Here is a 27,493-nt window from a genome sequence, read left to right as displayed (position 1 = left end):
AAAACTTGAGTAAATAATGGCAATGTTTGAGGTAGTGAATTACATGGTAAACACACGACTAATTTTGTGAGATTTTGAGCCTATGGGAGCATATATTTTTTATGCTTATTTTTCTTGTTGTGTGGTTTGAAGCATGTCTGTATTCTCTAGAACTTGCCTAGTTTCCGTTGTCACATTGCACAGTAAAGTTGAAAAACATGAAGATGATAAATGACATTTAGGATTCACCTTTTCTTTAGACCACTTAAACAGCTTATCCTTTTACCTTTAGTTTACCCAAGTTGAGCATTAACCTTATTTTTGTTGTTTACACACTTTACACACATTTTACCTTTTCTCATCTTTCCACTTTCTACCTTGATTGATTTAGCAAATTGATTGACATTGCAGGGAACTAGTGTGAGGATGTAATAACATCCTAGCTCGTGATTATTTGTTTGAAGATCTCTTGATTTTTGTGATTATTAGTGCCTCTTCGAATTCAGGAAAAGTACAGAAAGTAAAAGCTTAGAAAAAGAAAAAAATGTATAAAAAAAAATCGGAATATTGAGCTTAAAAGAAAAAAAAATTGAAAAAATTGAGAATTCGAGGAAATAAAAGAAGAGAATGAGAGATTGTATATTTAGAGAGCTAATGTGATTAATTTTCTGGTTTCCTTTGATCTATGTTGGTTTGTTAAGTCATGTTTACCCTTTCTTTTACCTTGTACCATACCCTCGCCTAAACCTCATTACAACCCGAACAAAGTCTATTTTGATTTGTGTTATTGACTCGACTGAGTAGTGGAATGATGGATTACAAGCAAGCTTATGGTAGGATTGGAATGTTTCAATTTCGAGTGCTGAATTTCGAACCCTTAAACACATGAGTGTTAGAGTGTACCTTGTGAGTTATTTTGCCATATGGTTTTACGATTCAAGCATTGTTGTTTTTGCTCATAGGACTAAAACGTTTGTTATCGTTGCTTTTGGTGAGTTTGCATGTTTTGATTGAACAATGCGTATTATATTTGAGTATGAGTAAACTTGCTTGAGTATTCTTGGTGGCATTGATTCATGTCGTAATTTTAAGTAAGTTGGCTTGGTTTATATTCTCTTTGTGTTGTCGGTTTTAAAAGCACGATTTAATTGATTCATCACTTTAGGGGTTTGAAAAATGTTAATTTCTTGTTGATTATTGACATTCTATTTGATTTGGGCTATAGCATGATTCGTTTCTTGCTTGAGGACAAGCAAAGGTTAAGTGTGAGGATGTTTGATAGGAGTAAAATTACTCCTATATTACCGTTGTTTTACGAGTTATTTACGTGTGTTTAGTGATCGTTTTTGTGCATATTAGGTCTCATTTCTTTGTTGAGCGTTTCAGGTACTACCACGTAGATTTCACGGGGTTTCGAACCTAATCGGAGCAATAAGGTGAAGTTTAAGCAAGACCGGAGTTGGATAGGCATGTCGAGTTAGTTTCAGAGCTGTTTTTGAGATTTTGCCTGAGGGAAGATGGAAGGCACGATGGAAGCAACGTGCCTCGCATCGTGCCCCTAGTTTTATTCATGTTTGGTGGAAGGCGAGATGGAAGGCACGATGGTAGCATCGTGCCTCGCATCGTGCCTCTGTTTGTTTTCTTACTTGAAGAGGAGGCGAGATGGAAGGCACGATGGTAGCATCGTGCCTCGCATCGTGCCTTAGGAAAATTTATGCTGAGATTTTAAGGCACGATGGAATCAACGCGCCTCGCAACGCGCCTAACTGCTGAGTTGTCTAAAGTTACGTTTTGACCCCGATCTTTCATTCCGATTCTAAAATTATGAAGGGGCGACTTTGGGATTTCACCAAAATACGAATTTGAGGCTGACAACGGGTATATATAGTGGTGTTTACAACCAAATTAGGGCTGTCTTAGTTCGACCACCATTGTATTAGACTAAAAACAATAGATTAGCTTTATTTCAGTATTAGTTCATCGTTCTTCGATTTGATTACTTTTTGAGCTGGATTTTATTCTTCGATATTATATTGGGATTTTTATGCGATTAAGGTACGATAATTCAGAGAGATCTTTTTCATTGTTTATCTTATCAATTATGAATTTTATATATTATATTGTTGGTTTATCTTTGATCATGAGTAACTAAACCCATCGTCGGGGATTATTGATTGAATTTATGCTTTATTAATTAATTGGTTTATTGGGTTTTTGTTATAATTGCGTATTAATTACTGTTCTTAATGCTTAGTTTAATTTGATCACTTAAACTATTGGCTTGTGTTTTAATTGTAACTTGAGAGAGTTGAATTGAAATAGACCGTGTAATCGATAACACAGGAGTTAACAACACGAGAGTGAATTAGCGAATGTGTGTTCTTTAGGTTTGCTTAACAAACATCGATCAATTAATTATTTAGGTTAATTATAACACGAGAGTGAGTAGTTGCCTATTAATTGTTTAATTGACTGTTTTTGCCTGTAGCGGCTTGAGAGAGAGAGCTATAGGTGCCTTAGATCAGCCTGAACCGCAATTTGATAACGAAATCCATAAACCATGAGATTAATGGCATAAAGTAGATTAATAATCCCTGATCTTTCTCATTATTGTTTAAATCCTCTTTAATTTACAGCCTCAGTTTACTTTATTCTTTAATTGTTTAATCTAGCTTTTAAATTTACATACTTCAATCCAAATTATCCTTTTAACTATCCGAATCGAGTCTCCTAATTGGTTGTCTTTAGTAGCTTTCTTTGTGGGTACGATATCCGGACTTCACAGTCTGTATTACGAGTTGACACTGTACGCTTGCAGTATTTTGCCAACAAACCGCTGGGTCCGTCAGGATTTAGGTAACCAGAACGAAGGAAACGTATTATTTAAGTTCAAATTGAGAATTTAAATACTCTAAGAATCTTATTAAAATATTTGAAGCCCAATGAATAAATTTGGGAATTTTTGAACAAAAAAATATATTTTAACCGGACTGCATTTTGACTGCATAATTTATAAAGAAAATTCAATATAAAATAAAATAGACGTTCCGGGATAATAATTAGGAGGTTATTATTCATGAATTAATATCCAAAAGTTATTGAGAAAGTTTAATTTCAAAAATTGCAAAAATCAATTTTATTTACGAAATTGCCCCAGTGGCAAATTTGTAATTAAGTGGAACTTAACAAAATATCTAGATATTATTTTTTTCATCTTCTACCTTATGCCATTTTACATATTCACCTCCATTAGAGCCATTTTTTCCGAAGCTCTCAATCAAACCTTAGCCCCATTTTTCTTTCATTTTTTAACCAAATTTCCTTAACGAAAACGTGACAATTCTTCCGTAGATTAATAATCTACCATTGCATGTAGGATAAAGGTATACCTTCAACCTCAAATAATTATTTTTATTTATTAATGTTATTTGAGTTTTAGATACATGCTTAGGTTGTTAAAAATTGTGGTTGGTTTGATGCTTAAATAATCGGTTTTAATTGTTGTTTTGATGGGTTTCGATTTTAATTAAATGATATATGTGAAATTAAATTATTATTTTTAAATTTCTGGGCTGATGTTAAAAATGAATTTAATATGTATGTTAAAGGTTGATTTTCATAGATTAAAGTTAATTGAAATGTTGGTATTATCTATAAATAATGGGTTTCGATTTTTAGAGTGTAATTTTTTTAAAAATTATCAAAATAAGGGTATTGAAGTAATTTTAAATTTATGGGCAGAAATTATTTATAAAAAATTATGAAATTTATTTGTTGATTATTTATGGAATTAAAGTGATTAAAGTTATGTGTTTTGACGGTTTAATAATCGTTTTTTATTATTAATTGTTTAATCGGTTTTAAATTATTAAGACCATGAAAAATAAATTATTTTAAAAGGACTTCTGTTTTAGTATGTTAATTGAAATGAATATGTTTTGATTAATTTGATAGGATTATATTTAAATGATGATTAATTAAGAAATTTTAAAAAATGTTGGTTTCGAGCTAAATTGTGTTGCATGTCTAGGAATTAAATGCTAGATCATATTGAGTTGATGAGTAGGCTTTAATCATTTAAATGATTGATTTGTGTGATTTTCAATTGATTTGGACTTGATTGTCAAAATTTAAAGTTTAGGGGTTAAAGTGTAATTTTCTTAAAAATAAAGGATCAATCGGTAATTTAACCATATTTCCATATTATTGATGTATGTAATCTGATGTGAAATGATTTTTTAGAATTTTAAATGATTTTGATGATTTTTAAAAGATTTGAATGTGTTTTGCCGTAAACTAGAATTTTTAGGTTGAATTGTACTTTTTCCAAAATTAAGGGGTTACATGGTATGTTAACCAAAGTTTCCAGATTTTGAAAGTTAATAATCTGAACTAAAATGATTTTGAGTATTTTAAATGATTTTGTCGATTTTGAAACTAATTGATTTAAGAAAGGACCTAAATGGTCAATTTGAAAAGTTTAAGAATATTTTGATATTTTAACCAAAAGTGGAATTTAAACCAATATGGGGCTGATTTAATAGATTTAAATAAATAATTATAAAATGGAAAGTATTATTTTGATATAAAGAAATATATTTTATATATTAAAGGATATTTATGGAAAATAGTTTTATGTGTAAAAAGAGTTAAACAAAGAAAATTTAAATGAATAAAAGTATGGATTTATTAAATAAGAAATTATTTGGAGGTTAGAATTAGTTAATTAAATGGTATAGATTTAATTCTAGAGTTAGGATTTTATTAATTAAGAGAATTAATATTTTGATCCTAACTAGATTCGACAAGTTGTCGAGCTACCGGGTTAAAGGACCGAGGGAATTAACGGAGTTGTCTTAAGAAGCATTGACGGAGTAATGCCGTAGTTAAAACAAGAAGCATTTTTTATTATTTTTGACGTGAAAATTGTTAATCATTTCACGCTCACAACTTGCATCTATTAAAAAGGACTTGTTAAATAGAAATCGAATAATATACAGAGCTAACAAACTCTGAAAAGGAACTACATAAAAAGAATGAAAATACAAAAACTTTCTAAATTCTTATATGAGTTAAGCCAATCTTGAAACTTAAAAATACGATGTCTAGCTAATTTTCTATTAAAGAAATCGTTTTGGATCAAACAGTAACATGCATATTTCAATTTTCGAAAAACAGATTCCACAACTAAAACACTCCCAGTTTATTCAATTTTCTATTCTTGATCAGATCAGAGAAACAAAAGCTGGAAAAGAAATGGCCGGAAGTAGCAATCAAGAACCAACGTTAGACGATTATAATGAAGAAGCAATGGTTAGAGGACAAGCTGAATTATGGAACTGCATATTCGGCTATGTGCAAGCCATGGCATTAACGTGCGTAGTTCAACTAGGCATTCCTGATATTATCAACTCTCACGGCCGCCCTCTCTCCATATCTTCCATTGTAGAACACATTAATCACCCTTCCTTAAACTCCGATCGCCTCTCGCGAATCATGACATTTCTAGCTCGTAAACGTATTTTCACTGCCAAACCGGACCCCGAAACTACTACTATTTTATACGGGCTCACAAACTCATCGAAATGGCTACTACGCGATTCGAAGACGAGCCTTGCGCCTATGGCGCTCCTGCAAACTACTCCAATCATGCGATCACCTTGGCAATATCTTACTGACATTGTCAAAGAAGAAGGAACCAGTGCGTTTGCAAAATCTAACGGTTTAGATTTGTATGATCTTATTGCAGTGAATCCGGAGTTTAATGGTTTATTCAGTTCAGCTATGGATTCTTCATCCATGGTTACTTTAGAAGCTGTGAAGAGCTGCTATAAAGACGGGTTCGTTGGAATTAATTCTATTGTGGATGTAGCTGGCGGGACTGGTGCTATGATTGGTGAGATTGTGAAGGAACATCCGCATATTAAAGGTATTAATTTTGATCTTCCACATGTGGTGGCTGTAGCACCTGAGTACGCCGGAGTCACCCATGTTGGCGGCGATATGTTTACAAGCATTCCTCCGGCTGATGCCCTCATTTTGAAGGTAAGCTATTACATTACATTTATAGGTTAAATGGTAAATTACAATGAAATCATAAAATCATAATTTTTAATATATTTTATAATTTTGATATTACTCTTTATTATATAATTTGAATTATCGTTCAAATAATATAATCAATCCATATTGACGAACACACCATAATCAATCTTATGGTAACTTATGTTTTTTAGTTCGTGATGACTCATATCCATCAGTTCGTACTTTCAATATCAATATTGATTGGTTGAATTTTAATAAATTATCAGATATAAAAAGTTCATAGTTTGATCAATTGTACAAATTCATAATTTATATTAAAATTATAAAAAATATTTTGCTTTTGTTGTATTTAAGGTAGTTTAATTTGATAGACATTAAATTTTTATAATATTTCACTTCGACAAACATATTCTGATTTATTTTAATTCAGTGATAAAATCTTCATTTTGAGAAAGTTTACTCTCATTTCAAAATAAATGTTGCATATGTGGAAAATAACATAAACAACCTAAATAAAATTTTATGAAAGTTCAGTGATGGATGACCACATGTAAGCTGAAATCAAAGGTTTAATATATAGTGTGGCCCCTGAATTTATACCCTCTTATCTATCTAATTCTTAAATTTAATATCTCACCTATCGAATCACTGAACTTGTTAAATAATCCTATTTGACCTATGAAATTGATTAATAAGTAAACATTTAATCCTTCAGTGTCCACCTGTCACTTGAAACACTCTAAAAACTGTGTACGGAGTATGGGTGGAAGAAAAAAAAACCGATCAAATCGATTAACCAAACCAAAACCACAAAACCAAACCGGAAAATGTTAACCAATCTAAGAGTTTAGGTTTAGATTTTAATTTTTAATTTTTATGGTTAATGGTTTAGGTTTAGATTTTGAAATTTTAAAAATTTTGGTTAAATATTTACCTAATAAAGTAGGAATATATTAGATTTATATTTTAATAATTAAATACAATGAAAATTAAAGTTTAATTATTAGACAATTTTTTTAAAATTTTATCTATAAATTTTCTCTTTTATGTATCTAATTTTTATAATGTTACATAGTTAAAAATTACAAAACCGAAAAATTAAACCGTTTTAAATAGTTAACCGATTTAATGGTTAACAGTTTAAATTTTTTAGTTTAGGTGTTTAATTTTTAAAACCATACTATTATGGACCGGTTTATAAATTACCCTCGTGAACCGGTTAACCGGTCCATGCCCACCCCTAGTACGGAGGGATTGAATATTTACTTACTTATCAAGTTCAGGGGTCAAGTAGGATTATTTAAAAAGTCCAGAGATTCAATATGTGAGACTTTAATTTTAGGAGTTAGATGGATAAAATGATATAAGTTTAGGGATCAAATTATATATTAGGCCAAAATCAAATTTAACCTTCTCGTTGCAAGAAAATTAAATTTAGTCATCAAATTGAAACAAATCCAAACAGCACGACCATAAAATGAAATACTATAAAAATTAGTTGACTTTTAAATTTAATTTTATCATGTATTTAAGCCTACATTGTAAGTGTGAAATACACAATGTGACATTAAGTTTCAAAAATAGACATATCAATATTATAGATTAAAGTATTTATTGTTATTTTTGGTGGAATATAGTGGATATTGCACAACTGGAACGATGAAGAATGCATTAAAATCTTGGAAAATTGCCGGAAAGCTATGAGCAAGAAAACGGGAAAGCTTATAATTATAGATGCAGTGTTGAAGGCAGAAGGAGATGGGCTATTTGATGACATGGCATTCACATTTGATTTAACGATGATGGTTTTATGCAATGCTAAGGAAAGAAATGAAGCTGATTGGAAAAAACTGCTCGAACAAGGAGGCTTTCCTACCTATAAAATTATTCAAATTCCAGCCTTATTATCCATTATCGAAGCTTACCCACAATAATAATGTGTACATTAATGATAGGGTATTCGATCGTAAGTTCCGGAAATTAGGAGTCGAATTCTATATCGCACGAGTATTATTTATGGAACAGGTCTAGATTAGAATTTCTCTAATATATATCCGTGTTCTCTATACATATGTATATATATCATCCAAAATTTACCTTGTTTATTATGGAATTCTGCTTTATGCAACATCATATGCAGTTTGTTCTAGTTAGCACAGATTAAAGGTGTAAATGAATCTAGTCAGGTTGAGTTATTTTTAGATCTTATCCCACTTGACTCTATTGATTAAAAAATTCCATCGAATTTATTTTAGGAATTGAAAACTCAAATTTGATATAACTATTGAAAAGGAGGTTTTCATTTGAAGTTATATAAATACGTATATTTATAGAAATTAAAGATAAAATTAAATAAAACTCAATCACTCTCATGAACCTATTCCTATTCGAACTCATTTTGTGAATTGACTTGAATGGTTCGAAAAGATTCAATAATGGATTAGATTAGTGCAAACTCGACTCGATTCTATTAGCGTCAAATTAATTTTAAATATTTTTTGAATTAACTTTAAATAATTTGTGAGTTTACTTTTTTTTTATCAAATCCTAACAAGGTTAATTAATGCTAAATACATTGAATCCTTATTTTTTAATTTTTTTTAATTTTAGGTTCTTCCGTCATATAATAATAGTGTCAAGTTAGATAAAAAAACCGATCAAAGAATTTATTTTCACAAAAATTAAAGTGCCGAGACAAAATTCAAGACCCAAGACCCATCCAAGTCAGCAATCGTTAACCAAGCCATTTGTTTACATGTCGGAGTTTGTTTCCAACATGGATTGTTTAAAGAGAAGTTTGTTAGTTTAATGGAGATTGGACACACGCGCACTTCAATCCGTTAAAAAGGGACCCATTTAAGAAAATATACTGTAGTAAGTTTTGGGACTGAAATGAGCAAAAATAAATTGTGAGGAGCATATAATCTTAAAACGTGTAGTAAAAAAAAAGGTCAGATCCATCTTTAGGCCTCTTCATTTTTAAATTTTCTTAATCTTGTTCATTTTATATTTTTCTATCTTTATCTAGTCCATATTTATTATTCATTTTGAATTTCTAAGTTTTATTTGGGAAGGAGAAGGAGCATGAATTACACCCGCCGTAAAATGCACTTGAGATCAAATTTATACGTCCACCTAACTCGACATTTTAACAAAATGAGCCGCATCATATTTGAATATGTTCTTTCGATTGCAATCATTTAATCGGTAGAAACAGCATTTTCTAATTGAGTTAGGTTACAACTTACAACTCCATATTTTTTTTTCCAGAACTTTCCAGATTCGAAGTCAACCATAAGTTTGGGCGAGCGAGTCCCCTCGAACAACCCCTCCACTCACAAATTTATAATCAAAAAACGTGTAGTAAAAATAAAGGTCAAATAGATCTTTTGGTCCCTTTATTTTTAAACTTTGTTTTATCTTGTCCTTTTTTTAAACTTTCATCTTTATCTACTTTCATTATTTATTTTGAAGTTTTAGATCTATTTTTTTTAAAGGAGAATGAATATAAATTACAGCCGCCGTGAAATGCATGTGAGACCAAATTTAGACGTCCACCTAACTCGATGGTTTAACAAACACATCATTAAATTTAAAGAGGTATCAGATAAATAAAAAATTATAGATATATGGACGTATAGATTATTAAAAAAAAACTTAAAACTTCGGATCGAACAAGTATAAATTTTAAAATAAGAAGCATTTTTTATCATTTTTAACGTGAAATTTGTTAATCACTTCATGCTCACAACTTACATCTATTAAAAATGACTTGTTAAATAGAAAAGGCTTAACCCATCTAGGGGCCCCTATACTTTACACTTTTTTTTCGTAGGTCCTTATACTTCATTTTTGTATTATCTGGTCCTTCTACTTACCTATTTTCGATTTTCAGGTCCTTTTTGAGTTTTTTCCAGTCCCTCTACTTACAAATGTTTTTTCCTCCAGTCCCTATACTTACAATCTTTTTTTTCTCCAGTCACACAAAATGACGGGAAAAAACACAAAAAGGACCTGAAAAATAAAAATAGATAAATAGAGAGATCAAATAATATAAAAATGAAGTATAAAGACCTACGAAAAAAAAGTGTAAAGTACAGGGGCCTTTAGATGGGTTTGGCCAATAGAAAACTAATAACCTTCTGATGAGTCAAGCCAAGCTTGAAACTTAAAAAATATGATGTCTAGCTAATTTTCTATTAAAGAAATCGTTTTGGATCAAACAGTAACATGCATATTTCAAATATCTAAAAACAGATTCGACAACTAAACACTCCCAGTTTATTCAATTTTCTATTCTTGATCAGATCAGAGAACAAAAGCTGGAAAAGAAATGGCCGGAAGTAGCAATCAAGAACCAACGTTAGACGATTATAATGAAGAAGCAATGGTTAGAGGACAAGCTGAATTATGGAACTGCATTTTCGGCTATGTACAAGGCATGGCATTAACGTGCATAGTTCAACTAGGCATTCCTGATATTATCAACTCTCACGGCCGCCCTCTCTCCATATCTTCCATTGCTGAACACATTAATCACCCTTCTTTAAACTCCGATCGCCTCTCGCGAATCATGACATTTTTAGTTCGTAAAGGTATTTTCACTGCCAAACCGGACCCCGAAACTACTACTGTTATTCTATACGGACTCACAAACTCATCGAAATGGCTACTAAGCAACTCAAAAACGAGCCTTGCACCGATGGCGCTCCTGCAAACTGATTCAATCACGCGATCGTCTTGGCATTTTCTTACTGACATTGTCAAAGAACAAGAAGAAGAAGGAACCAGTGCATTTGCCAAATCTAACGGTTTAGATTTGTATGATTTTACTGCTGTGAATCCGGAGTATAATGGCTTATTCAGTTCAGCTATGGCTGCGACGTCCATGGTTACTTCAGAAGCAGTGAAGCGGAGCTATAAAGATGGGTTTATCGGAATTAATACTCTTGTGGATGTAGCAGGCGGGACTGGTGCCATGATAGGGGAGATTGTGAAGGAGCATCCGCATATTCAAGGTATTAATTTTGATCTTCCACATGTGGTGGCTGTAGCACCTGAGTACGCCGGTGTTACCCATGTCGCCGGCGATATGTTTACTAGCATTCCTTCAGCTGACGCCATTCTTTTAAAGGTAAGCTATTACTATAACTTTTGAGTTGCTAAACTTTCATAAATTTTATTTTGATTATGATATGTTGATTTATTTCAATTTAGTGATAAAATTTTAATTTTATTTAACGAGAAGGTTTTATTTAAAGTTGGCAATTCGTGTTATAGTGTTATAAACGTGTCGTGTATTATTTAAATCAAGATATATTTAGTCAATTTGTATCTTACACGTTTAAAAAATTGTGTCAAAATTTTAAATCTGAATACGGCATTTATTTAACAGATTTACACGTATCGAACTATCTAACTAACTTACTAAAAAAATGGGCTATAATTGAAGCTATATACGAGAAATTCATTCAATCTATTTACTAACAAATATACACAAAATTTATCTAACATGTTAATTTATTGTTTAATAAAATAAATATGATAATGCATGTAAATAATACATGCTACTAGATAAATACTAGACTAAATCCATATAAAGACCCTTGTACTATATCATTTTTGTTCAAAAAGCCCTTATATTATTTTTTTGTTCTTCGAGTCCCTGTACTTAACAAAATTCTGATTTTCAGGTCCTTTTGAGGGACTGGAGGAACAAAAAAATTATAAATAGAAGGACCGGAAAAAACTAAAAAAGGATCTGAAAATCAAAAATTATATAAGTAGAGGGACTTGAAGAACAAAAAAATAGTACATGAACTTTTTGAACAAAAATGATATAGTATAAGGGTCTCTAGATGGGTTTAACCTAAATACTATTACAAATTTGTTGATAGCATATTACAACCCTAGTAAATAATCGTACATCTAATGACCAATGATTGGGATCTAAAAATTAAAAATATTTAAACATGTCTTTTAGGGATTTTGTGAGTTTAACCCGTAACTTTTTGGTGTCCTAAATAGATTGATACGTTTATAATCTGAATCCGTAGAACTCAACCTTAACCCGCTTAATCTTATGTCGAGTTAATTTCGCATATCTACCGGGAAGGGAATGTTGCCGCAGACCTTCTTCCTAAATATGGTGCTGCTGCTTCTTCTTATTGTTGGTGGGACTCTGCTCCCCATTTCTGCAACAACGCAATTTGTGATGACTATAATAAACTTCCAGTTTATCGTTTTATCTGAGCCTTTTAATGCCATGGTTATTTCTGTTATGATAGCCTCAATTTCAGGTCTGCTTCTTTTGTTGCTCGGCAGTCAATAACGAATTGAAGTCTCTTTCCTTGGCTTTGGTATCGTCAGCCTTGTTGTTTTGTTGATGTCTCAGTTTAACTCTTCAAAATGGTACCCTAGTCAGTTTAGTGGCTTCATTATGGTTGCTGAGAGAATTGGCAACACTGAACTTTGTTTTTGGTTTATTTAGTTATAGCTTGTGCATTTAGCACAATCTATTTTCTTTGAACTTTCTTGTAATTGGTTTTTTATTCTCTTTTTAATATTATTTGGCAGCAGCGAGAAAAATGATGTATTCGCTAAGAGGGTGTCAACCTAGTTGAGATGCTCGGGTGCGATTCCTGATTTCTTGATTCCAAACTTTTAATTAAAAAAAAAAATATAAACGACTCATGTCGAAAGTTTATAAAAATAAAATTAATATATAAAATTATATTATATTATATTAATATGTCAAAATAATTAATTATATTAAAATTTTATAATTTGAGTATTGATTGATAAATTGAAGGTTAAACTCATATAAACAAATTTTAAATATCTTTATAAATTTAATGGATCGTGTTAGTCGTGCTAGTAGTATTAATCGTATTATCTGTTTATTTTAACGTGTTATTTAGGTCGTGTCATCTATTCACAACCCATGTCGTACAACAATTAATTTTTTTTATACGATTAATTAAATGGAACGTGTTCGTATTTACTCTAATCGTGTAAACATAGTGGATCGACACGATACAAATACGATCCGTCAATATATTTTTACATTTCAAAACGGGACATTAGCTAGTTTAATTATATATAATTGACATTAATTCTCGAAAACCAAAATATATATATGTTGAGGATTTTAATTATTGTTGTTTTTGGTGGAATGTAGTGGATATTGCACAACTGGAATGACGAAGAGTGCATCAAAATCTTGAAAAATTGTCGAAAGGCTATAAGAGAGAAAAGTGGAAAGCTTATAATAATAGATGCAGTTTTAAGAGCAGAAGGAGATGGGTTGTTTGATGACATGGCATTCACATTTGACTTAAACATGATGGTTATATGCAATGCCAAGGAAAGGAACGAAGCTGACTGGAAAATGTTGCTGGAGGAAGGAGGCTTTCCTACCTACAAAATTATCAAAATTCCAGCCTTAGTATCCATTATTGAAGCTTACCCACATTAGCAATGTGTATGATCATCTTCGGTTGGGCGTAGAGGTGTCTTCGGTGGGTTCGGTCGGTTTGATTTCGATGAAATAAAATGTGGATTTTTAATTTTTAATTCGGTTTGACATTTGGGTTATCCAAATTAACCAAACTGACCAAATAAACTAATTTTTTTTATTTTAAACCAAACTGATCGAATTACCGACTTATTTGGTCGATTCATTTTTTTTTTATTCATTCGGTTCAGTTTCTTCTCAATTCTACTATTTATTCAATTTGATTTTTAATATTTAGTTGATCGATTAGTTTAATTTGAAAAAATTAAATTCAATTTTAACTGAATTGATAGTATGTTTACCGGCCCCTAGTTGTGCGTCTTCATAATAATTTTTTGTATTTCATCATCATAAAGGTTTTATCTTCTTTACTTTTTTTAGAAGTTATCTTATTTACTATAACATTCTGCTTTGTCCAATATGTTTTTTCGGACGTGATGCTTTATTTACCGGTGAAGTTACTTACCCGGTTAAGGAACTTGTAAACTCTATTGGCTGATTTATAAAAGCAAACTTATTTCTAAAAAAAATATCCTATATAGGTTCGAGTTGATTGGGAGGAACAAATGTTCTATTTTTAGACTATATTATTTTATTGTTTTAACAACTTAACTTAAATTCAAACTTTTTTTACATATTCATCCTAAAAATAAAAACATATATTTTTTATCAATAGTAAAATAATAAAATTTAAATAAATATTTTTATCATATAATAATATATATTTTATTAAATAAAATTGAATAAAATATTAATATTTTTAATAATATATCTTGAATGCTAAAATTCGTGCTCATATTGAAAGTGAATAAACACGAATTTTAGAAAGAAAAAAAAGCTCGACAATCTCGACAACAATTTTCCGTTCCCTATTCTTTTGGCGTTCTCCATATATTAATTTATAATATATGCGGTTTTTTAATATTTATCATTTTATTAAAAATCATATAAAAAGTAAAGTAATAAAGATATAATTTTTTAATATTTGAATATAATAGGACATAATTGTATAAATTAAAGTTAATGGGTTAAACTAACAATTGATAAACATAAAAAAGTACAAAATAGTTTTTATAGAGATGTGAATAGTGAAACTCTACATGTAGAGTTTACTATTCAAAAACTCTAAAAAAGTAGGTTTTTAGGAAAAATTATTGCACATAACCGTTGCGCCATGTCATTCGTGCAACAAACCAATTATGCGTTAGCCATGTGAAAAATTAAATGATAAAAAAATAAGTAATAATTAAAAAATTCCCTATCGCAAATGCTCATTGGCTTGATGTAAAAATGACGTGGGGCAACGGTTGCATGGGATAAACACTCGGTTTTTAGAGGTGGATTAGAGTTGCGCAACTCTAAATGGTGGGACCCAATCTTTTTTTAGAGTTGGGTTGGAAATGTCCTAATAAAACAATTTTATCTTCCTTACTCACGTCATACGACAACCGCCAACCGCACCACCCTCCGCCTCTAATGCCTTTTAACACCACCAGACATTTCAGTCTCATCATCACCGCGATTTCTGGTTTGGATTTGTCGTCCATTACCAACCATTTTACAGCTCCTTATTTTAAAGACATTGTTGTCAATACTAATAAACTACGTACGCTCATGTCTAATGGACTCCATGTTTATATTAGTTGTTGAAACAGTTTTCAATTAAATGAATTTACTGAATAAAACGACCGGCTGAGTTTCAAACTAAGTCGCCTCGTGAAAATATGAAAGCAGCTGTTTTAGTTTTCATAAGATTTTTTTTATGAATGAAAATTTATATTACTTAAGAAATGAGATATATGAAATATGCGAAAATGAAGCAAAAATTTCAATATTATGCAAAGAGCTTACGCCACTTAAGAAATGAGATATACGAAATATTAAAACGATAATAAAATAAACAGAAACAATAACTAATCTCCTTTAATACAGAGTTGTAAAACTGTTTCTCTTTTATAATTAAAAAAAAGCGTTTTTGGGAGAATTTAAATGCACAGCCTAGTAATTTAATAAGTGTCGAACCAAATTGGATACCAAATTGGATTCGACAGCCGGAAGGAAAGCGTGCTTGTGTGGTAGTTCGGTTAGAAAGTATCTCCTAATCAATCAGAAAAAATGGATATTACTTGGGTTCTAATTCCATATTTTGGTGTTCAATATAATAAACTCAATTTTTTGAATATTTTTAACTGATGTGGGATTACCACTCTTACCCACAAATAACTTCTACTAGCATTTGTCCCGTGCGTTGCACGTTTTCTATTTAATTTTATTAATTTTTAAATTTTGATATATCAATTTATTTTGTTAGTTATTAAATTATAAATTAAAACTCAAAAAACAAATACTGATATACTACACAATTGATAATTAATATTATTTTCATATTTTTAAACTGTCAACTGTTACCAAATTCAAAGAATATTGTTAAAATCAAAGTCATAGTTCTAAGCTTTTAAAACTAACTAAAACTTTAAATTCGCCAATTTACCTTATCAATTTAAAACTATGTCATTGCAATTTTGTTTCAATAAAATGATATTGCAATTTTAAGAAAAAAATGCTATAAAATTAATTAAACAAGTCAATTAAATCTTACTATGCCAATTAAAAAGGAATGTTGTAAAAATTAAAAACAAATTAATAAGAGTATGATTATAATTTATTATTTTCTCTATTTTGAATTTTAATCATTTTTCCTTTATCAAATACAAATAAAAAAAATTAGCTCAACAGACCGGTACATGCATTAAATTTGACCAAATTTATAATAACAAATACAATGAAGTAATTTAACAATTTAGAAGATAGAAATGTTACTAAATTATATTAGAAAACTAAGTAATATTTCAATTTCACCGATTTTTCCATACCAATTAAAAAAAATCATTTTTCAATTTTAAAGAAAAAAATGTTACCAAATTTGAATAGAAAATCAATTGATGTATAAAATAATTAAATTCTTCAATATTACCATATAGATTAAACAGAAATATGGAGAAATTTAAAAGAATGATATTGTCAAATTATATTAATAAATCAATTTATTTTTACCACATCCATTTAGAAGTAAAGATTGAAAAGAAGTATATATGAGATGATCGTGAGTGTCAACCATCAACTAAAAAAAATGTTGATCTTGCCATAAATTAAATTAGAAAATCAAGTGATATTTCAACTTCACCGATTTTGTCATACCAATTAAAAATAATTATTTTTTAATTTTAAAGAAAAATGTTACCAAACAAATTTGAATAGAAATTCAATTGATGTATTAAATTCTCCAATATTACCATATAATTTATAAAGAAATATGGAGAAATTAAAAAAAAAACAAATATTGCCAAATTAGATTAATAAATCAATTTATTCTTACCACACACATTTAGAAAAGAAGATTTAAAACAATAATGTATGAGATGATTGTGAGAGTGTCAAATATTAACTAAACATATAGATCTTGCCATATTAATTTTTTTTTAAAAAAGTTTATAAATGTCAAAAAAAAAACAAAAAACAAAAATGAGAATGATTATAAGAGCTCTACATACGAATAAAAAAAAGATAAATGAGAATAAAAAATTTAAAAATTTGAAGACAAAGATGGTGATAAAACTTGTTGATTTATTCTCTATTCAGCAAGTCCTTTTAATATCTGCATAAAAAATTATTAGTTAGAGCATAGTATTTGAATAATAGAACAAAAAAGAAGTAATTAGAACAACTAAAAAATTGTAAAGAAAAAATCTAATGAATAAGAGAAAGTATAAAAAACTTACCAATTGAATAAGAATAAAAGTATGGATATATATAATGGTGATATATGAGTATATCAAAAGATTTTTCTTAATGTTAATGAGTATTAAATTTTGAATGTTAATGAGTATATTAAATTTTGTAACTGTAAAATTAATTTTGATAATTACTCTTAGTTTTTTTTTATCAAAGGCATACTTATTCTTAGGTTATTTGACCAAAGTTTATGAACTATACAATTTATTGACCTTTAAAAAATTTTCGTTTGAAATTATTGATACTAATATTAGCAATTTAATACATTTGTTACTACCTTAGTAATTAGCCTATTATAATTAGTAAATATTTTAAATATGACAGATATTTTTCAAAACAATTAAAATAATAGTTTTTCAAAATGAATAGGAGTGTGCCAAGTGTCAATTTTTCAAACCATGGGAAAAAACGTCCTGCTTTATATATATATAGTAGATTTATACTTATAATCCAATAAAACCAGCATTAGTCGAGGATATCGCTTCGACAAATGCTATTTTTAATCTTCTGAAAATCTGGAAAATGAGTAATTTGGGTAATTGATCTCGAAATTGAATAAGGCGGGTCGGAAACAACGAATCTCTTTATGATAAACAGGTTATCATCACTGAACTTTCGAGTTTTTTCATTTCAGTTATTAAACTATTTTTTTTCCTTCTTGATTATTGAACTTTCATTTTTTTTTATTTTGATATCTCAGGTCAAAAACACTTAGGTGGCAGCCGTAAATTGACATATGACAACATAATTTTGCTAGTTTTATTTTGAAAGTTATATCACACATGCATAATTTCACTTTAAATATGAGTTTTTAGGTCAAATTATGCATATATAGCAAGTTTTCAGGTAAAAAATAATAATTCCGGCTGCCATCTAAGCAATTTTGGCCAGAAAATACCAAAATGAAAAAAAATGAAAGTTCAGTGATTAAAAAAAAAATAGTTCAGTGACTGATAAAAAATTTTGTCAATAACTGAAATAAAAAAAATTTAAAAATTCAGTGATCTTTAAAATCAATCATCCGAGCAATTCACTTGATAGTTTTGATGGTGATTTGGCGGGGACCCTATCCATACTCATTGCTTACTTAAGTGACAATATACCCCTAAACTTGTAAGCAATGGGCAATATTTAACACATAAATTAACTTTGTGGGTAAATCAGTACACGAATTTGGTGATTATGGACAATTTGCCCTATTTTGACAATTTATCCCCTCAATTTGTAAGTTAATTTTCTTTTAGATTGACAATTTGCCTCCTAAACTTGTAAATAAATTTGCCAAAATGGGCTAATTGCCCATAATCATCAAGTTCGTATATTGATTTGCCAACAAAATTAATTTATATGTTAATTGCCCATTGCTTACAAGTTGAAGGGCAAATTGCTACTTAAGTCTGGCAAAATATATATTTAAGTCTTTGTATTGTCACTTTTTTTAATTAAATTTCTTTACTACAATTTATATATTAATTTTGCATCCTTAAACTTTTAATTTATAGACATTGAATATATCCGTCACAAAAATATTTGCGGTGTCATGTAATTAGAAAAAAAAGATTGAAAGACTTATTTTCACAAAAGTAAAAGTGTACGGACCAAATTTAAGACATTATAATTTAAATAAATAAAAGAAATTATTTCAGTCATTATGCATTTTATTTTCATGACAAAAAGACTTATAATATCTACAAAAATACTTTGACGGAAAGACTTATAATGTCTACAAAAACAAAAATATAAGAACTCAATCTTGACAATATACGAAAAATGGTCCAATTAAAAAATTAAAAAAAGCGTGATATATAATACAAGGATTCAAAATATGTGTTATGTTCATTACTTTTTAAACGAGTGAATACACGGCCATAAAAAGATCAATTTATTGGATAATCCATTTTTTAGGAACTAACGGAATAATAAACTTTAACGAGGGACAAAATAAACAAAAGTCGACTAATACAAGAGCCTTTACATAAGTTAAACCAAAAAAAAAATTATACTTAAATGAAAAAAAAACGAGTTGACCCAAGCTTAACACAGATGATATATTGCAGCATTTGATTATGATACAATACTAATTTAAAATCAACCATGAATTCTAAAGTCTCTCCAACACTCAATGCCTACTTTTCTCCCCTCCATTAATTAATTCTCGATCCTCATCACCATCAACTTTCTTGTACACAAAACCATTAGCAATCCATACATAAACACATAAATTTAAGCCACTCAACACTGCCAATACCCAATAAAAATAATCAAGATGGGCCCTATTAACATTATCTCCAAGCCAAACATTATGACCCCATCTAGATGTAATAGCTTGCACTACAGATATAATTCCACTATTTATAAAGCTTCCAATTCCAAGTATACTTATATAAGCTGCAGCTCCCATACTTCTCATTCCTTCTGGCATTTGATCATAGAATAATTCTTGCAATCCTATTACTGTAAACACATCTTCTAGTCCACTGATCATGTATTGTGGTAGCAACCACCACACTGCCATCGGTACGATTGCTTTCGGGTTATCGATTAGGCCGTGTTCGATTGCGGTGTTGACCCTTTTAGCCTCTACTACTGCTGCTACTGCCATTTTGAGAATTGATAAGAATAATCCAACACCTACAAGGAGAAGCCATAAACTATTTTAGAAGAGAACGGATTTTATAATATGGTATAAAATAAAAAGATAAGGTGGTAAATATATAACAAGAATGATTCTAATATGTGTAATTTGTACTAAATAGTATAATATATTAATGTACAAAAAATTAAAAGGTCGGCAATTGACTATCAATATTTTCTTCGCCATGGTTTTAAAATTTTTGTGGTTACCGAATTATATACATTTTATAGAACGATTACTATCATTTCATTTGTTATATTTTGGTAATTACTAAATTTTTACTTTTATATCAATGACGAATTACTATAGTATTTTAGGTTAAAATTATTTATGTGGCAACATATATTTGTGTGATTATCCGATATGTTTGTCGCCATATAAGTAATTTTATGCTTAATTATAACAAACGAAATGATGGTAATTATTACCTAAAAGTCTTATAGTTAGTAACCGTAAAAAGATTAACCCAGCTTCGCAGCTAAATACCTATTCTTTGAAGCATAGATATGCCGGATGGATGTCCTGTTATTTTCCGAGCCATGGGGACGAACAATTTGTCGTAAGCCGGAACTGCGATGAGGATTGTGAGTCCTATTAGACTCTGAAGTGATGCTGGAGGGAAGATGAATTTTGGTCCGATGGTTCGGACCATTGTGCTGCCTTGCTTGATGAAAAATGTGTGAGTTTGGACTAATATTGCTGTGAACATCAAGCAACTTAGCCATATGGGTACTAGCCGGAGGACTTGCTTTACTTCTTCCACTTGATTGAGTGTGCATAGTCTCCATGGATTTCTTGTGTTGCTTGATACATCTTTGTTGTCTATAATCATTGCCTTGTCCAAGAACCTGCAATTTTTGTTACAATTATATAAAAAAAAAAATCAATTTCTTGGTTTTGTTCGATTTTGAAAATAAAAAATCAGTTAAGTTTTGGAAAAAAAACAGAAACGAACCAAAAATTAGCCGAAATCATTAGTTTAGTTTGGTTTAAAACGGTTTACTGTTTATAAATTCTGTTTGATTTGACTTTAAAAAATCAAAATTCTGATTTGGTTCGATACAAATGGAATGTACATCCCAAACAATTAATTGTTCTCCGAAATTTGTTTCAATAGGCTGATTATTATGGAGAACTATATATGAAATGAGTGAATTGTGAATTTAGGATATTAAATGATGCCTTGATTCATAAAAAATGTGTATCACATGCAATGTTCCACTGGCACTAGTGGACAGTCAACTCCCTCCTCATTGAGACAGTTATAACATATATGTTTTTTTAAAATAGTCTAAACATTAAAAAATAAGGAAATGAATGTTTGAATATCTAAAAAATATAAATTAATAAAGATTATCAATCTTCCTGCGGCTCGTGCATATAGACAATATTGCATCTTAACGGCATCACCATGAGTTGTAGTATTCGAATCAATATGCGGAAGGTCACGTGCCAATGATGCCATAAAGCCATAAAGATATTAAAAGATACAAATAATAATAAAATAAAGACAAAATCCATCCAGAGGTCCCTTTACTTTAAATTTTTTCTTCTGGAAGTCCTTATACTTCAATTTTGTATAAATTGGTCCCTCTACTTTCTTATTTTTCAATTTTTATGTCCTTTTATGTGACTAATGTAAAAAAATTGTAAGTAGAGCGACCATAAAAAACTACAAAAAGATTTGAAAATTGAAAAATAGGTAAATGGAGAGATCAAATAATATAAAATTGAAGTATAAGGACCTCCAAAAAAAACATTTAAAGTGCAGGAACCTTCAAATGGGTTTAGCCTAAAATAAATAATAAATAGTAATTTATATTTTCATCAACATCCTACGTACGTGTACACTGATAAATTCATAAAACACACACACACATATATATATATTCTTTTTTACTTAGATCGGATTTATGATAAATTACTTTAGCATGTAAATAAACTTCACCATTTAAATAGTCTAATTTTATGCGAGAAATTAATAATGAGTCAGCCTAAATATAAAAATATAAAAAATATGATAAATTGCTAAACATAAATTGATTTATTTTTTTGAAAAAATTAATAATGTTTTTAAAGCCTAATTATAAAGATGCATAGTTTTTTTTTAGTTGCGTCTTTTTTTTTCTGTTGTAATAAAAAAACTACATATTTTACTGATTTAATTATAAATTTAACCATGTAAATTTTTTTTTTTTTAAACAGAGAACCATGTAAAATGATAATAATGAAAAGAAAAGAAACCCATTTGTTTTTGGTATTGATATGACGCCTGTCAAGCCTTTATGTTATGCTTCATTTTAGTGCAATCACTAAGAAAAAGAGCTGACTTTTAATTTGTCACACAACATTAAACATCAATAATTTTGCCTTTAGAATTGACCCATACCTGAATTGCGTGGTTCGGCCTAAATTTCGAACCTTAGGTTGACCATGAACCTCAAGGTCAGCCCCATTTTTCTCATCTTCGCAGCAAATGCCCCAGCCCTGCTGCGTCTCATCCACTCGCCGCTTCTTTGCTGCCGCGACAAATACTTGAACCACCGTAGTGTATGGGCTCCCAGTTGGGATCTCGATACGGTATTGTTTGATTCCGATCAAGAATACGATCAATGCCACTGCTAGAACTCCGGTCAACATGCCAAATCCTTGTGTCCATCCCACGTTATCCTGTTGATATCGAATTATTTGCTTATACAACTCAATGTTACAAAAACTATGTGATGGCTAATATCTTTTGTAATGGCAGAATCTTCATCCATCACAAATTCAATATAATTCCGTCATAAAGCCATCCCGCCATGGACGGAGGCACATAGGGGCTAGGAGTGGCACTTGCCCCTCCAGAAATTTTAATTCCTATTTCTTTTTATATAATTAATTAGTGATAGAATTCATGTATGTAAACTTTAATACTAAAAATTTATATATGTATATTAAACTAGCTAATACGGTTATTTTAATTTAATTGTTCATTCATTTACTAAACAAATAATTATATCATTAATATATTTTCATAGCTAATTAGGTCTAATGATTTATTGCTGAATTTAATGATATAAAAAAAATGTAAAATTTTGCGACTGATATTTAATATTTTTATATTGAATTAGACTCACTCTTTTTAGTGAAGTTAATATTCTTTTTATTTTTTATAATAGTTTTTAAATGAAAATAGTAATGTTTTTTGCCCCTCCAAAAAAATATTCTAGCTTCGTCCCTGCATCCCGCAAAGCTAGATTATATTGCAAAAACATTAATCCGTCCTAAATTTGTGATGAATTTTATTTGTCACTAAATGACAGTTTTTTAGTGTATGATCCCTCTTAATAATTTAGTGACATTGTTTATACGTTACGGACTATTCTAAACAGTAGGACAACTTAAAAACAAAATGAGCAAAAAAGAAAAAAAAATATCATTGATAACAGTAGAGGAAAGAAGGAAGAAATGATTAAAAAAACCAAATATAGACAAAATATCAACATTCAGATGCATCACTTTATTTTTATTTTTATTATTGAAAATGAAAAAAATTGATGCTTGAGAAAAAATTGATTTCCTAATGTGAATAGAATTTTATCTAACACGTATCTTTTGATTAGTTTATTAGTTTACATCATTTTATTTTTTTCACCAACTCAAATTTGAATATGACTCTAATTTGAGATCACAGTGGATAAAATAAAATTTATTAACAAAACAAGAAGAATATATGAAAATACCTGGACGTATATGACACCAAATACAGCAGTGGTGGCACCAATAACAATACCTAAGTACCACCAGTTGAAGAATGAGCTCTTGGCCGCCTTCTCCTCCGGCTTCCCCTCGTCAAACTGATCGGCGGCGAACGTCTGCGCGCAGGGCTTATGTCCGCCTTCACCGATAGCTAAGATGTAAAGAGCAAGAAAGAACACTGCTTCCCGGTGATGATTCTGAATTATTGAAACCGACAAGGTCAACAGTACTGTGCCCTATGTCATCATGTGCACAAAAAATTCAGTCAGTCCTAACGTTACTTACCATATAAAGTCGAAAATAGTACAAAATATTTTTACTTTTTTTTATTAAGCCATAAATAGACAGCTATTTTTCCAAAGAAACAAAAAATAATAATCTACATGAAACTTAGGGTTAATTTTTTTTTACATTTTAGTAGCAATCTTTTCATTTCTTTATATTTTGTAACTCAACTTTCATTTTTACGACGAGAGTACTAAATGAATTTAATTATCTTTAATCTGACAGGCAGAAAATTATATGTAATTCAATTTTTCTATTGTCACATTAGCAATTAATGACCGGAATTACTATAATAACCATTTGTTTAAAAAAAATGTTGAGTTATTAAAATGTAAAAAATAAAATGACGGCAACCGAAATGTAAAAAAAGTTAAACCCGAAAACTTACGATCAAAAAGACGATTGTAGAGAGAAGAATGGTCTTGAAGCGGCCGAGATAAGAATCGGCAAGAAACGCTCCTAATATCGGAAAGACCGACGATACACCAATCCATGTGTTGACATTCTTGGCTGCAACGGCTGTAGGTTGATGAAGGACATTTGTGAGGTACGTTATGAGATTTCCAGACACGCCATAGAAGCAAAATCTTTCTGCTACCTCCACCACTGCAAAAAATCCATGGATATTAAACATTAAAGTACAAATTATTAACTAATTTAATTGTTCAAGGAAATGAAAAGATGATAAGGAAAAGGGTTAAATTAAGCTTACAAATGATGAAAATGGCGGATTTCCAGCCACCTTTTCTTGGGGAAGAAGAACTATTATTGCTGTGTTCATGGCCATCTTTAAGTACAATAGGAGTAATAGTACTATCCATAAGGCAAAGTTTGTGTAAAATTTTAGATATGGACTAATTTAAATGAAATGGTGTATCATGTCCTTATATATAGTAGCGGTGCAATGTAGAAGAATATTGGTATAAATACAACTTTACAAGGCATATAACCCATATTTGGGTCCCTATATTTGTACTATTTTTGGTATTGGATTCATGCACTTTTTATGTCAACATTGAGTCTTTATCTTCTAATGTTGTAGACATTGGATCCTTCCGTCATATAATTCAAAACCGAGAAACATGATGTGGGGACTAATGTTAGTAAAAATAAAAGTAGAGGGACTAAATTTTATTAAAGTTAAAATATGAAAACAAACAAAAAATTTGTATTTCAATCGCACTAACAATGCACAAAGTATTTTCGTTATGGAGGATGTAATTTCTATAAAATTGAAAGCATAGAAATTGAATGTTAGACAAATAAAAAAAGGACAAATGCTGGAGTTAAATATGTGTTTTGCCTAAATATGATTAGCATCTCTTTCAAACAAAAATTCATTTTACTTCAGGAAAGAAAATTAAATGACAAGTTAGCAAAGCTCGATTAGTGTGCTGCAATTATTTAAGTAAATATTACTAATTCTTAACTTTAAATTTTAAGTTCTAATCATCCAAAAAGTAACCCACACCTTTTGCCTTTTTCGTTTATATTCAATCTTTTAAAATCGTTAATTTTATCCATTTTTTAATTTTCAGTTTCAATTGCGTTCATTTTTTAAAATTAAAGGTTTTTTCATCTTAAATAAAACTCAAATATACTCTTCATATTTTTCACAATGTACAAAAAAACTTTAATATTTTAAATCATCAAAAATTGAAACTATGTGTCAAATAAAGACATTTAAACGCTTTTAAAGTGAAAATTTAAATTTGAAAAAATAGAAATACAATTAAAACTGAAATTTAAAAATTAAATTTGACAATTTTAATGATTTAGAATATAAATAAAAAATATGATGTTTTTGGATGATTAAACATAATTTGAATCATATATATTATGTGTCAACAATTAGTAAGTAAGTTACACTACTTTTTTTTACTCTTTAATATTTTATATTTTAAAATAAATACATATATATTATTTGATATATGCCTCTAAACTAGATACATATTACTTGATATATACTTCTAAAATAGATAAGTTTTCTTTAAACCAAGCGAATCAAAAATTACAATCTTTCTTCCTATCTACTCCCTCCGTCCCATTTTATTTGTCCACTTCTTATTTTCACACATATTAAAAGAAAATACTAATAGTTCTTTTTTTTATATCCTTTTTTGGTTCTTGAGAATTAATATATTGAAAAAAAAATAGTCAATAGTACAATAATAATAACATTAAATGCCAACACAAATATAAGAATAATATTCATTAATATTAAGGGTAAAAGAGGAAAATATGTGTATATAATATAATTGTGACAATCATTTTAGGACATTTAAATACAGTATAATTGACAAATAAAATGGGACAGAGGGAGTATATGTTAATTAATACCTATTTTCTTCATTAATCCTAATCACATGCAAAGTATAAACCAAATATAAAATTATTAATTGAAGTGCCATAAAGAGAAAGCAGACAGTATATGATCTATGCACATATGCTTAAATGGAAAATATCTAGCTGTCTATGCACATTTGCTCAAAACTAATAATTTAACAGTTTTGCAATAATAAATTAAGAAATATATATTCTCAAAAAGGAATTATAAATATAAAATAATCATATAAACAAAAAAAATAAAAGTATAGGTATTAAACTGATATTTAACCAGTACAGCACAAAGAGAAAAAATAAATAAATTCAAGTCCTCTATGAGTGGGTGAGACTATCATCATTACAAAATTAGAAAGATATGAAGTTACACATTCTGGCCCTTTGATATGATGTATTCGGTTTAAATCAAGAGAAAATGACATAGATTCCCTCAAAAACTAAAAACTTCACTTTAGTGACCCATAAATTTATTTTAATCAAAAATCCCTTTTTTTTCAAATCTCCTTTTCACCTCTACCTTTTATTAAGACCTGTTACTATTTTATCCCTAATCTATACTCTTAGTGTGTTCCTTATTTACTCAATCATTTGCCCCCACTTCTTTTTCTTATTTTCCCCATTGAATTCTTCTTCAATTCGTCATAACTTCAATTTTTTTTCTTCAATAGTCATAATTTAATCATGAAATTGGTATTTGTAGAAATATTTATGATGGATTTTGCAGCTTCAAAGAAAGATAGAGAAGGCAGTTCGGGAGATTACAGACGTCCTTCAAAGCTTTTCAATAATCTTTTAACTAAAAGAGAAGCATTACGAAGATCTCTTGCGATGCAGAGGATTGGAGTAAGCAAAGCTCTCGTGTCCCTTTTTTCTGGTTTATTATCTTTTTATGCTGTCTATTCAATTTGTATTGTAAGATGCCAAATTGGTTAAGTTTTACACTTTCTTTTCCAATTTCATTTGCTTAATGTTTATTCTTTTAAATGTTTGGGTTGGTGAATGGAATGACGCTATCAGTCATTGAAGTTTTTCGCATATTAGAGGTGATACACAATTAGAGAATTGAAATTTGAATTGGTAAGCTCCAAAGCATTTTTTTTCTACATTTTATTTGTATATTCTGATTCATCATCTGAAACTGTTGAATCCTTTTGATT

At 29.5% G+C, this 27,493-nt stretch overlaps 3 protein-coding genes across 3 annotated transcripts; 2 read left to right on the top strand and 1 right to left on the bottom strand.

The window, feature by feature from the left end:
* Window positions 1-5,074: 5,074 nt before the first annotated feature.
* Window positions 5,075-8,152, top strand: LOC126683461 ((R,S)-reticuline 7-O-methyltransferase-like). The gene is made up of 2 exons (XM_050379367.2): window positions 5,075-6,024; window positions 7,662-8,152. The coding sequence occupies exons 1-2, from the start codon at window positions 5,131-5,133 to the stop codon at window positions 7,956-7,958; spliced, it is 1,191 nt and encodes a 396-aa protein (XP_050235324.1). The 5' UTR covers window positions 5,075-5,130; the 3' UTR covers window positions 7,959-8,152.
* A 2,097-nt stretch (window positions 8,153-10,249) lies between these two features.
* Window positions 10,250-13,742, top strand: LOC126683462 ((R,S)-reticuline 7-O-methyltransferase-like). Its single transcript, XM_050379368.2, has 2 exons — window positions 10,250-11,158; window positions 13,205-13,742. Exons 1-2 carry the CDS (start codon window positions 10,358-10,360, stop codon window positions 13,499-13,501), a joined length of 1,098 nt encoding a protein of 365 aa, XP_050235325.1. The 5' UTR covers window positions 10,250-10,357; the 3' UTR covers window positions 13,502-13,742.
* Window positions 13,743-19,355: 5,613 nt separating this feature from the next.
* LOC126680073 (protein NRT1/ PTR FAMILY 5.4) lies at window positions 19,356-24,862 on the bottom strand. The gene is made up of 6 exons (XM_050375116.2): window positions 24,706-24,862; window positions 24,382-24,599; window positions 23,693-23,944; window positions 22,357-22,637; window positions 20,454-20,815; window positions 19,356-19,963 (listed from the first exon to the last, which is right to left on the bottom strand). The coding sequence occupies exons 1-6, from the start codon at window positions 24,812-24,814 to the stop codon at window positions 19,452-19,454; spliced, it is 1,734 nt and encodes a 577-aa protein (XP_050231073.1). The 5' UTR covers window positions 24,815-24,862; the 3' UTR covers window positions 19,356-19,451.
* Between the last annotated feature and the right edge of the window lie 2,631 nt (window positions 24,863-27,493).

Source organism: Mercurialis annua, linkage group LG5 (genome assembly GCF_937616625.2).
Source record: "Mercurialis annua linkage group LG5, ddMerAnnu1.2, whole genome shotgun sequence".
Classification (NCBI taxonomy): domain Eukaryota; kingdom Viridiplantae; phylum Streptophyta; class Magnoliopsida; order Malpighiales; family Euphorbiaceae; genus Mercurialis; species Mercurialis annua.
This window is presented reverse-complemented; position numbering and strand designations above follow the sequence as displayed.

Excerpts from the sequence above, each read along its gene's own strand:
- LOC126683461 (XM_050379367.2), top strand. The coding sequence starts at position 5,131 with ATGCATATTTCAATTTTCGAAAAACAGATTCCACAACTAAAACACTCC. Across the intron at positions 6,025-7,661 it reads CTGATGCCCTCATTTTGAAG|TGGATATTGCACAACTGGAA; the intron begins GTAAGCTATTAC and ends GGTGGAATATAG.
- LOC126680073 (XM_050375116.2), bottom strand. The coding sequence starts at position 24,814 with ATGGATAGTACTATTACTCCTATTGTACTTAAAGATGGCCATGAACAC. Across the intron at positions 24,600-24,705 it reads ATCCGCCATTTTCATCATTT|TGGTGGAGGTAGCAGAAAGA; the intron begins GTAAGCTTAATT and ends GATTTTTTGCAG. Across the intron at positions 23,945-24,381 it reads CTACAATCGTCTTTTTGATC|GGCACAGTACTGTTGACCTT; the intron begins GTAAGTTTTCGG and ends ATGATGACATAG.
- LOC126683462 (XM_050379368.2), top strand. The coding sequence starts at position 10,358 with ATGGCCGGAAGTAGCAATCAAGAACCAACGTTAGACGATTATAATGAA. Across the intron at positions 11,159-13,204 it reads CTGACGCCATTCTTTTAAAG|TGGATATTGCACAACTGGAA; the intron begins GTAAGCTATTAC and ends GGTGGAATGTAG.